The 12218-nt window shown below is 44.9% G+C and overlaps 1 protein-coding gene across 4 annotated transcripts in view; it reads left to right on the top strand.

The window, feature by feature from the left end:
* ACTL6A (actin like 6A) overlaps positions 1 to 12218 on the top strand; it is a 162417-nt gene that overhangs the window by 94456 nt on the left and 55743 nt on the right. For all 4 annotated transcript variants that reach the window (XM_029616707.1, XM_029616706.1, XM_029616709.1 and 1 more), the window contains exon 7: positions 10989 to 11095. In XM_029616707.1, the coding sequence (XP_029472567.1) occupies positions 10989 to 11095 (107 nt within the window). The remainder of the gene's footprint in view (positions 1 to 10988; positions 11096 to 12218) is intronic.

The raw sequence follows: 12218 nt of genomic DNA, 5'->3' as shown, positions 1-12218 counted from the left end.
CATTTTTAAAAAACGTTTACTAATTGTCCATCCAGGCCAGTTCAGATAAGTGGGTTGTGTCCCCACTGCCAGAAGATGGGAGATAGAGAACAAAAGCTCAAAGCTGACTTCACTCCCCCTATAAGGGGTCTGGTGCTGTATTTCTCTGTTTCCAGCAGATGGTGTAAATGTGGACTGAAACTACAAGCACTGGCTGCTCTCAAAAAGGCTTAGGCCCAATTTCCCAGTAGAGCATAGGCTGCTTTCAGGAAGACTTGAGGCCCAGGTTCTTGGAGCTTAGGTAGCTCTGGGCAGTGGCCTTAGTAGGATTGATTCTGTCTTCCCTTATGAAAACGGACTAATTTAGGGCCTGAGTTCCCACACTGATTAAAGCACTGGGGTCCTGTGTGAGTTTCTTCGGTTGGTTCAGCAGTAGAACCTGCTGACAACACACACACTCCCTATATTCTGGGAAAGCAAGAGGGAGGCAGTTTATTAAACAAAAAAGGCTTGCAGTACAGCCTTTTCCCTAAACTGCCTCCCAGCCTCCTATGGATTCAGTCAGGGGGGTCCGAGGTGATATCTCTCCCCTTTCCTTGCTTCTGGTAAGGCTGTAAAGAGGGAGATATGCTGCAGGTAAGTCACAGTGGATCAGTATGTCAGCAGGTGCATTCTGCCTGGCTTGTGAGTAGGCAGGCATCAGGTTGGGTGGGTGTGGTCCATGGCAGGTTAGCAACCAAGAGCAAAACTGGATGGGTTCATTAGATCAAGCTCTAGTTCCTGTGGTAAAAGGCAGTATTGTAGTATACGTGAAACAGGGCCTGATCAGCAGACATTTTAATGCTGTTTCACTGCAAGCATGCCAGGCTCTACCTTCCTTTTCCCTTCGATAGTCTAAACAGGAAAGTTCTGTAGGAGCTACATATTTTCCCTCAAGCACAGCAGAGCCTTCACAGCTCCATTTCTCTACTGAGTTATTTCAGCACAAGACCTTGCATGCATGTTGGAACTCCTGCCCTCTGATAACTGAGCAATGGAGGGAACAGCCTGCAGAAACGGCTCTTAACCTCTACTCAAATGAAGCTTCCCTTGTTTATTTTTTTTTAATTTATTTTATTTATTTAGATTTATATTCCGCTTTTTGCACTTTTTTCAGCATGTCAAAGTGGATTACATTCGGCATGGACAAAAAAGCTAAATTAGGCTTGTGAGGCTGTAGCCTATTAGTGCAAAAAAAAAAAAGAAAGCCGTTCTTAGCATTCAGACAGGATAATCCACACCAGTGGGTTATGCACCTCAGACAGTGCAAAGTTGACATCACGATATATATATACTCCTGCACTGACATCAGCCTGCCAATATTCTCCGTCTCCAGCAGAATGTGGATGTGCATCTCCCTACTGGCGATTGCTTAAAAAAAAAAAAGAAAAAATGAAATGTGAAGAGAGGGAAATTAATTCACACTGCTCTCCTATGGTGATACTTTACGGGTCCATCCCTCATTCGAGTTTTCCTGAAGTGATATCTGCGGATCCCTCCCTCAGAATGGTGCATTGGTCCAGTAGTTGGTTTTCCAGTGTGGACTTAGCTGAGAAGCTAGCAGGTGCAGGAAACTGAGCGCAGCACTGAAGGCCTTTGCCCTCTCCCTCCCGCAGCCAGAGACCTACTCTGTACTTGGCCAGGACGGGACAAACTCAAGTAGAGAGTGAGTTTAAAAAAAAAAAAAAAAAGTTGGTTTCCATTCCCCTTCTGGTCTCTGTGCCTCTTCGTGCTGATCCATTCCCACCTCTGAGGGAGCAGGTTGAGCAGCGTTTTGGCTAGGCCCCACTCTCAGGCTTTGCTTAGTCACTGTGTGGTAGGCCGCAATGGCATTCACGCGCTTTTCTGCGCAGAAGTATGCCGCGAAACAGTGTTTGACATCAGTTCGTGCTTGTGCGCCCGGGTGTGCACTCAGGTGGGCACCTACTTGAACCATGTATTGTGCACTTATATTTTGGGTGCTTATTGGACAGGCCTTGTTTTTGGGCACCCTGTCCATGCTTGCTTGTGTGGGCGCGCAGCTGGGAGCACAGTTGTTGGACGCTTTGGGAGCATGCTGCTGGCGGGTGTTTACCTTTGTGCTGCTCCACCATATTTAGGCATCTCAGCTTGGCGTGGCGTCCCCCCCCCCCCCAACATGTCACCGCTGCTTGAAGGCTGAGGGAGAGTTATCTCCAGCTGCTTCTACTGAGCCTGCCCTTCCCAGTGTGATGTGGGAATGGGACTGGAGGGGGACCTGTCAAATGTTTCACCTGGTTTTGGGGCTCTCCTAACTTGTTCATCAGCAGGGGAAAGTTTCCAAGTAGGTACAGAACAGACTCCCCCTGGTTTTGGTATGGACTGTGGTGGCGTTTGTATGCTTTTCTATGCACAAGTCTGCCATGAAACAGCTTGGCAGGTTGAGTATCCTTTTGGCTAGGTCCCGCTTGTAGGTTTTGCTCAGTCGCTGCAGGTAAGTGTCTGTGTTTTATACTTGCTGCGGGTCACGCTGATGAGGACCTAAGTGGCACAGATGATGAAGGCGGCCCTTGCTCTTTGGAGGATAGGAAATTCCTCCGGGGTTGGAGCCGTATAGAACAATGTTGCTTTTCTTTCCTAAAGATGAGTTGCTGGCTCAGATTGTCCAGGCATTGAAGATGCTGGGAGTGCCGGGTGCTGAAGCCAAACAAGAATCCTATTTGGATGCCTTACATAAAGCAATAAGGATGTTATTCAAGAATTGATTGATCTTGAATGGGGTGCCCTGAAACTAATTTTAAAAGGGGATGAGCCTTGGTAGCGCTGTACCCCCTGAATCCAACAGAGAGAGAGAGCAGTTGCACTTTCTGAAAGTCTATGCTCTGGTGTATGCCGTCACCAAGCAGATGACTATTCCTGTGGGAGGAGGAGCATCTTGGAGGAGGTGCAGGATAGGAGAATTGACGCTATCCTTAAGCAGGCCTTGAGGCAGTGGCGGTGAATTGCAGATGGCCTCTTGCTGCTCCTTGGTGGATCGCTCTTGCTTGCTGTCTCTCAGGAAGTTGATGAGTCTGGTTTGAATTTCAGGGCAGTGCCCTATGGCCTTGCCACCCTGGATGCGCCCAATCTTGTCAGATCTCGGAAGCTAAGCAAGGTTGAGCGGCTGCTATGGCTGTTGAATTGGTGCTGAGACACTAAATCTAATCTTACGAAATGTCCTTTTAAAGGATCACTCTGGTTTGGCAGTAAGGAAAAAAAAAAAAAAGGCCAATAAATGGGGTGAGTCCTCAGGAGGTTTTCATGGTGTCTCCCTGCAGCTATCCGCAGAAGAGAGACAGTGGAGTGTGTGTTGTCAAGACTCCTCAGCTTGCAGGCTGTGATCCTAGTGCCCATGTTAAAGATGATATGGAATGATAATCCAATTATTTCAGTGTACCTGAGAAGGGCTTCTTTCGCCCCAGCCTAGATCTCAAGGGAGTCAACCAGCTTTGCAATGACAGTGGCTTACATCAATCACTAGGGAGTAGCCAAGAGCCAGAAAGTGTTGCAGGAAATCGCTCAACTCATGGGATGGGCAGAAGTACATCTTCAGGAGGTCTCAGCCTCACCCATTGCAGGAATAGACAATGTAAGAGCAGACTTTCTCAGCAGAGTCTGGAACTAGGAGAAAGGGAATTGTACAACGAAGTGTTCCAGCTCATGATGGGCTGCTGAGACCTCCCATTTCTAGGATTGCTGTCGACATCACACAATCCAAAATTTCCTCGCTTCTTCAGTTGCAGGAGAGATCTGAAATTTTTGGGCATTGAAGCCCTTGTGCAGGAGTGGCTGAAAAGCAAGCTTCTATATGCTTTTTCCCCATGGCCAGTGTTGGGCAGAATGATTCAGCATTCGAGAGACAGACAGGGTTTGGTACTTTGGTGCCAGATTGGCCCAGGAAGCTGTGGTATGAAGATCTGCGGAGGCCTTTGGTGGACTCCCCTCTGAACCAGTAATTGGAGAGGAATCTGCTATGGCAGGGGCCTATTCTTTTCAAAGATTGGACTTTATTTTTGTCTTACAGTGTGGTCCTTGAGAGGGCTCAGTTGCTGAAGCATGGGTAGTCCATTGCTATGATTTCCACCTTACTTCGAGTGCAAATGTTATTCACTTCCTTACCCTATGTTCGCATTTGAGTTTTTAAGGCTTGGTGTGAGGAACGAGAGGGGTTCATCCTCATTCAGTTAAAATCCTGCTCAACTTGCATTTTTGTAGGATGGGTAGTTTAAGGACTTGTCCCTTAATTCCTTAAAGATACAGGTCTCGGCTCTTGCCTGTTTCTGATGTCATGAGAATGGTGAACCCTTTTTGGCCCATCCGGTTATGGCCTGGTTCTTGAAAGAGATGAAGCATCTTTGTCCCCCTTTGCGGTTGCTGGTGCCCTTGTAGAGTCTTAATCTGGTTCTGGATTTCAGGCGGGTCCCACGTTTTCACCACTGAGTAGCCTATTCTTGAAGTTGCTAGAGGATGGTGTTCTGCACATAGAGTTTCCGAACTGTGGCTCTGAATTTCCGGGAATTGTTTCTGCGCATGACTCCGGGGATGGTCCAGATGTGAACTGTTCCATCTTTTTGGCCAAAGGTTGTCTCGGATTTTCACTTGAATCAATCAATTCCCTGCTGACTCTGGGCAGAGAGAGAGATGTAAATGAATATCGTTTGACACCCAAGGTCCAAGGTCATGATGTATTGAAGGTTTCTAAACATCTCAGGAAGACAGGCTAACTGTTTTATATGCGAAGGTGGGAGTAAATAGGGTGAGCCAGTGTCACAGGCTATGATAGACTGCTGGATTAAGGTTATCACGGCTATGTATGTGGATGCTGAGCATCTGTTGCCTAGTCAGGTTACGCTCATTCCACTAGGGCTCAGGAAGTGTAATGGGCAGAGATTAGATGGTTGTCTCCCATCGAGATTTCCCGAGCTGCGACATGGTCTTTCTTACACAACTTCCAGGCATTATTGCCTGGATGTGCAAGCTTGAAAAGATGCAGTCTTCGCATGTGGTGTTGATCGGACAGTGGGCAGCCTTTTGCTTTGTTTGGAAGTAGCTTTGGTAGATCTCACTGGTGTGAATTAACCTGTCTGAATGATAAGAGGAGAAATTACTACTTACCTGCTAATTTCCTTTTCTTTAGTGAGGACAGGTTAATCCATCTTCCCACCCTTGGCTGCCTGATGGTAGTGCTATTGTCATCTCGAGTGGCTGCGTTTCCAGGGATTACTGGTAAGTGTCAGATCCAGTCCCTAGATTAGTAATATTGCACTCCTTGTCTGACATCAGTATTTTTTCTGTTAACTGAGTGTTTGAATGGTTGTCTTTAATGGTTTAAATGTATTGTTTAAATGTATTGTTTAGTTGTCCACAATTGGCTTTTGCAGAGAACACTGGCGAGCTGATGTCTAGTACAGGGGTATATGTACTGTGATGTCATCTTTGCTCTGTCTCCATCTGCTGGGCTCCGTCTCCATTTGCTGGTAGAGGTGCATACCTGTCAACACTAAAGAAAAGGAAATTTTTCAAGTAAGTAGTAATTTCTCCATGGTAGTCCCGTCTGGGCACCATCTTTTGGATTTCTCCTTGAGTTCTTTCTAGCCCTTATTCATATCCCTGCATGGAAAAATTTAGGTTATCCTTAGGGTCTTTATTTTTAAGGTTTTTCACTTTATATATTGCAGTGTTTTCTTTTTCCCAGAAATGTATCTGTTTGGAGAGAAATAAAATAACTGTTTTTCCACTGAATTTCTCCCATTTTAGGGTGTTATAAACACTGATAAATTCCTAGGAAAATAAAATAACTGAAAATGAAGGTCCCTAATTATCCTTGGCAACAGTTGGGGGTACTAGAGCATGCCACTGGCTGGAAAAATCCTAGGGAATTGGCTGGACAAGAGGAGGAGATAGCCAGTCCAGCAGATAGGGGCAGATTGCCTCTTCAGAGGGGATAATACCTCAGTAGAGAAACTCTTCTGGTGATAGAAGCTAGTGACCCCTTTATTTAATTTATATTCCACTTTAATTCTAGGGCATGTCCTCCTGCAGTTCTTGGATAAGCAATGAGAGCAATTTATAGGGGGATCCCTTATTCCTGGGTGCTGTTAGACCTCCCTTCTCCAAGAGCTTCCTGCTACTTCTAACGTTTGGAGATGAATCTCCTCAGTATGAGACACCTGGTGCAAGCCAAGATGATGAGGCATCTATATTCGCCTCCCAGGGAAGAGAAGGATATGGTGTTGGATCACCTGAAAGGTTGTGTTCCTCTTAAAATCACAGTTGGTGGATGGAAACACAACATTCAGGGTCCCCCATGATAGAAAAATTCTGCTTAAATGAGCTTTCTCTTTTTTTCTATAGTTTCTCTCCCCAGGAAGCTATTTTCAATGGCTTTGTGACTCGAGTTCTACATTAGGTCCAGCATCCTTTGAAGGCAGCTGTGATGACCTTTCCCATCTGTAACAGTGTGCCTTGGGGGGGGGGGGGTCTCGAACCTGCAGCTCCTGGATCATTTCACAGTTGTGAGTCTTGCATGATGGACATAAGTGACCCTAGGAGCTTCTTCAGTCAGATCCCCAATATGACCTGGGCGAGGCTAGTTCAGGATGGGGCTGTGGTGTTTACAAACACATTTGTCAGGAGCTCCCCTAAAGAATGGTGGCCATTGCAATCTCAATCTTTTTCTACAGTTTTACCCTCTCTGAGGCCAAAGTTAAAGGCTGGCAAAGGGCACTTATTGGAAGTCCTTCTTAGTTTGCTCCAGCCCCTCAATACCAAACCTGGTGGGATTGTTTCAAAAGTTTCAAGCAATCAGTTCAGGCATCGCCCTCTCTTCCTCATGGTGGTTTCCAGGAAAATGTTTGGGGCTGTGTAGTTGGTGGCTCCCTTAGTGACTCTTGCAATCTTTTACTCTAGGTGGTTGTACACCACTGAGGGAGGAATTCCTTGTTGCCCTCCATGTAGGTTTTGGGGGTGATATTAAGCTGGTTCAGTCGGCCACAAGCTTTGGGTCCTTATCTGTCCCTGGGTTAATGTCAGGGACGTAGTGCTTTTTATTTCAGGTCTCCCAGAAAGGGTTTTGAGTTCTTCTATTCTTCAGGTGTAGAATGGCAAGCAGTTCCCCACATGGATATACAGGAGCATCACCTCCAGAGATAACTAACAGATAATTCTCATATGCATTTTCCGGGATCCATTACTGACAGCTATCAGCCTGTCCCCATGTGACCCTGGGTATTTTTTGGTCAAAGGATAGTAAAGGCCTTCCTATTCAGGGAGGGCTCTGGATCCTCCTTTAGTCAGACATCTGACTATTCAGATTGATTTACAGCAAGAAAGCTATTCTGCCACCGCCAAGGTTATGAAAGTGTGGAAACCCTTGGTTGACTGATGATTATCCAAAACTGCAGTTAGTCCTTCTCAGTCTCTGGCATACAAGAAGCCCTCTTGTATCCAAAGAAGAAAGGGGTCTTATGGTGTTGGACTTCAAGTGATGAAGGCCTATCTTCAGTTGCTCAGATCTTCCATTTTCCATGTCTGCCCTGAGCATGGCCTTTTGTGCAGGTCCTATGCTCCTGGGCAAGGGATGTGAATGTAGTACCTTGGGCACAGATCTGCACACATCTCGCTCAATTCACACTTAGGGTGAAATTCAGTGGTCTAGTGCCACAAGGTTACCTTTCCCTTCTTGGAGGATTGCAAAACCTTCTCTCAGGCTTTTTTTTTTTTTAATAGTTGTCTCCTACAAGGAATGGATTTGCAGTCTCCTTCATAGTTATTAGCACTTTTGGGGTAACTTTTATAGGTTATGGAGGGGAGTTATGAACTAGGGCAGTTGAAGCAGGAACAGGAGTCGTGGAGAATCAATAGTGCAAGGGCCAGAGCCAGCATTTAGTGCTACAGACATTTTGGCCTGTAGCTCAGAAGGCAGCCCAGGTGGTGCCAGTCATCTTAATGCCATCAGCTGATGTGATCAAGATGAGGGAATCTAGTAAATCTTGGGTATCCTAGTTAAATGAGTCAAATTGAGTTCCTCTGTAGTACCTAGCAGCTTGCATGACCAACACCATCATACAATGTTTTGAGCTGACACTGAGAACCCTAAATACAAGAACTGGCAGAAGCAGTTTCTACTTTCTAGCAGTCAGATGGGGCACCAAAAAGAGTGGATTTTAGATCAACCTGGAAAAGTTCCAAGCCAAGCAATTCTTCAGCTGGGAATTAGGATTTCCTTGTATCCAGTCTCCTGCAGATGTTCCTGTTGGGAGCCTGGACGTTTCGTAGACAAAGTTCTGAAAGTGCAAGCAAGAGTGCTTCTTCAGTTGTTCCCCTGGTCAGAGGATTCTTCCCTAGAAGAATCCTACTGGTGTTAATAGCATGAGATTTATTTAATGTTTGGGTACTTGCCAGGTACTTGTATCCTGGTTTGGCCATTGTTGGATACACAATACTGGGCTTGATGGACCCTTGGTTTGACCCAGTATGGCAGCAACTTATGTTCTTATAATATCCTTTTCGTTCTCTCTTACAACCTTGGCTGTAGAGACCAGGTTACATAGTAGGGATACTTAGCTGGGGGCTATAGCTATTGGTGATGTGAAAGAGAGCCACATTATGAACCTGACAGAGTTTGAATTGTGAGGTCAATTTATAGGAGGAGAAAATATTTCGCTTTGAGGGATCCATGCCTTCAATCTTGTTCTTCTGCTACAGGAGACTGGGATGAAGGCATAACCCACAAATCTGAGAGCAGAGACTGGATCGGCTTACTGCAAGAGACTGTCATGGAAGCTTTCTTGCTACTTTCTTGAATGAGATACTTTCTTCCAGGGAGATAAGAATGCAAGTCCTCTGTTGCGGAAAGTCTACTCAAATTGGAAGCTGAGCTAAGTTTTGAAGGTATTTGGTCTCCCTTCCTCTCAAGACTCGCCAGGTATTTCCTGAATCTTATTGTCAGTCTGTCTCCCTGGCAGCTTTTGATGATTTTAAAGGAAATCTGTGCCAAATACTATCCATCTTCTAAGGGTAATGTTTCACGTCTGTTGGAATTGGGCTTTACTCATGATGGTGAGAAAGTGGGGTGATATAGGCCAGGACAGAGATGGCCATTTTAAAGTCCATTATCAATCGCCTTTGAGATGTTTTGTAGGTGACCAGTTTTTTCTTGGATAGGTCTGTGTCCTGTTAAAGCACAGTGATTTCTAAGGGATTGATTTCAGGACTAATCAAGGATATTAGCACTTTGACTTGCCATGGACTCAGGTCCCAGTGGGCTATTGAGCCCACTCGATGAGGATACAGGACTCCTCATAGGCACAATCCATCTTTCCAGAAGATAATGGCAATATGGCACCTTTTGTCTCCATTGCATCCCTACTCTAAGCACCTCAGTTGAGGGTGTGCAGGCCAGCAAAGGCTATGCCATGGACTCAGGAGTTCTGAGAGGTATGGTGGCTTCCTACTGCCCAGTCTGGATAGAGCTTAGGTATGTCCCACTTGTCTGGATTGATCTGGCATGAATGATAGGGTAGGTAAATTTAAACTTGCCCATTAATTTCCTTTCCTTTTAGTCCTGCCAAACTAGTCTAGAACCCACCCAGGGAAGCTGCAACAATCCAGGGCTCTCAGACTGACTAGTTCAGAAAACCAGCAGGAAATATATTTTGTCCAGTCTGAAGGTAGTTGGCCTAATCATGACTTTGGTGTAGAGATTATCTAATTACTGGATTAATGAACATAAGAACATAAGAAATTGCCATACTGGGTCAGACCAAGAGTCCATCAAGCCCAGTATCCTGTTTCCAGCAGTGGCCAATCCAAGTCACAAGTATCTGCCAAGAACCCAAACAATAGATAGATCCCATGCTGCTAACACCCAGGAATTCAAGTGGGGTTCATAAGTTTATAGATTTCTCCTCCAGGAACTTGTCCAAAACATGTTTTTAAATCCAGCTATTCTAACTGCCTTTACCACATCTGACGATTAAATTCCAGAGCTCAATTGTGTGTTAATTGAGAGAGAATTTACTATTTGTTTTTAATGAGCTACTTAACTTCTCTAGTTTTTGTAAGAGTAAATAACTGATTCACATTTACATGTTCTATTCCACGCATGATTTTCTAGATCTATATCATATTTCCCCCTTGGTCATTTCTTCTGCAAGCTGCACAGCCCTAACCTCTTTAGCTTTTCTTTATAGGGGAGCCATTCCAGCTCCTTTGTCATTTTGGTTGCCCTTCTCTGTACCTTTCCAGTTCAGCTTCTTGGCTGCTTCAGATTTTGATTGTGGTGGTGATTTAGAAACAAAAACAATTGCCTTCTTTTATCTTAGCTTTGACATAGGATACTGAAGAGCTAAAGGCAGGGAAGTGAAGTCAGCTTTGAGCTTTATCTCTCTCCACATGCTAGCAAGGAGACATAATCCACATGTCTGAACTAGTCTTGCAGGATTAAAGAAATGAACACGTAAACTTTAAATTTCACCATATTTTCTCATTTGACCTGAATGAATAGATTTTACTATCATGCATCTCTCTCCTCTTCTGTGGGATAGATGGCTCCCTGTAAATCAGCCAAGCATACAGCAATCAATTAAGAATAAATCCAAATCATGTTCGAGTCCAAGTGAAAACTGTCACCAAATGTACTATCTTATCTATTTTTATAACATTTTTAGATGTGCATAATGCTGCTCTGATACACATACTAGACAGTCTCTAGTCAAGACACCCAAGGAAAAAATTTTTAGGAAACAGCTCTGTATAAACATAATTCTGGAATAATTCCTGAAAATTTACCTTTTGGATGAGACTTCCTCAAAGATCTCTCTACTTATTTCCTTCTTAACTTTTTTTCTGTGGGGAAATTGACTGATGCTGAAACCACATTTTTACTCTCTATTGATAAGACTTTTAGTTCAGGGTTATTCATCTTTACAAAGATTAGTAGATGCATCTGACTCTTCTCTTATTTGTTGCAGGTATCGTTAAATCACCACTTGCTGGAGACTTCATTACTATGCAGTGCAGGGAACTGTTTCAAGAAATGAATATTGAATTAATTCCTCCCTACATGATTGCCTCAAAGGTGGGATAGTGATCAGGCTGTTGTGTGCATATTTTAAGAGGGTAAGCAAGGTGATATAAAGGTCTGGGCACTGATATTTCCTGGTTAAAGTAGTGCTCTCCCATTGAATCTTTCTGCTGCTTATGGCTATTTTTTCCTCTTTCCACTTTAATTTTGATTTTTCTTAGCGCCTGGTCAAATGAATCCAGAACCAGTGGGTTATGCACCTCTACCAGCAGATGGAGACGGAGCAAACTGATGTCATAGTTTACATAATTCCTGCAATGACATCAGCCTGCCAGTATTCTCTGTCTCCAGCAGATGGTGGACGTGCATCTCCCTACTGGGGATTGCTTTACTTTGAAAAGGAGAAGTAATGGAAAATTAAATTCGCCCCACTCTCCTGCAGTGATACCAAATGGTCCCTCCCCCCATTGAGAATTCCTGAGGTGACTTCCATGGTCCCTCAGATGAGTGCCTTGGTCTGGTAGCTGGTTTTCAGCCGGCATGGACTTAGCTGTTCAAATAGCTGAATGGCAGCAGGTGCAGGAAGCCGAACGTGGCAGTGATGGTATATGCCCTCTCCCCTTGCGGGTGGAGACTCTCTGTATTCAGCCAGGAAGGGCTGAGCTCCGCTAAGTTTAAAAAAAAATAAAAAATAAAACAGAGACAGATGGAAGGTTTCTTGTCTAGGGCTTTCTCCTTCTTCCAGTCTCTGTGCTCGGCACGCCGTTCCGACATTCGTCCTGCTCCGTGGAAGGTTAAGGGACAGGGGTGGGGTGGCAGCATGGCGGTTTGAGTAGCCTCTGTAGGCCAGGCCCCGCTCTGAGGCTTTTTTGCTGCACGCCGCATGGTAGGCCTCAACGGCGTTTCACGCACTTTGTCTGTGTTAGACTACTTTCTTCAGGATTGTTGATTCGGCTTGTGCGTCCAGCTGCGCATCCATTTTTTTGGATGCTTAGTCAGGCCTCTGTGCGTCCAAGTTAAGTGGTGTCTTTAGTAGTTGCACACTTACCTGTGTGCCCAAGTTGGGCATTGGCTGTGCACTTAAATCCTTAGGGATTCCTAAGTTTTGGATGCCTAAGTGTGTTGGATGCCTAGATTTTTTGGACTCCTAAAAAAAAACAAAAAACCCCAAACCAAC

The sequence above is a fragment of the Rhinatrema bivittatum genome, chromosome 9, assembly GCF_901001135.1.
Source record: "Rhinatrema bivittatum chromosome 9, aRhiBiv1.1, whole genome shotgun sequence".
Classification (NCBI taxonomy): Eukaryota; Metazoa; Chordata; class Amphibia; order Gymnophiona; family Rhinatrematidae; genus Rhinatrema; species Rhinatrema bivittatum.
The sequence above is the reverse complement of the archived record's forward strand: the minus strand, read 5'-3'. Positions and strand labels throughout refer to the sequence as shown.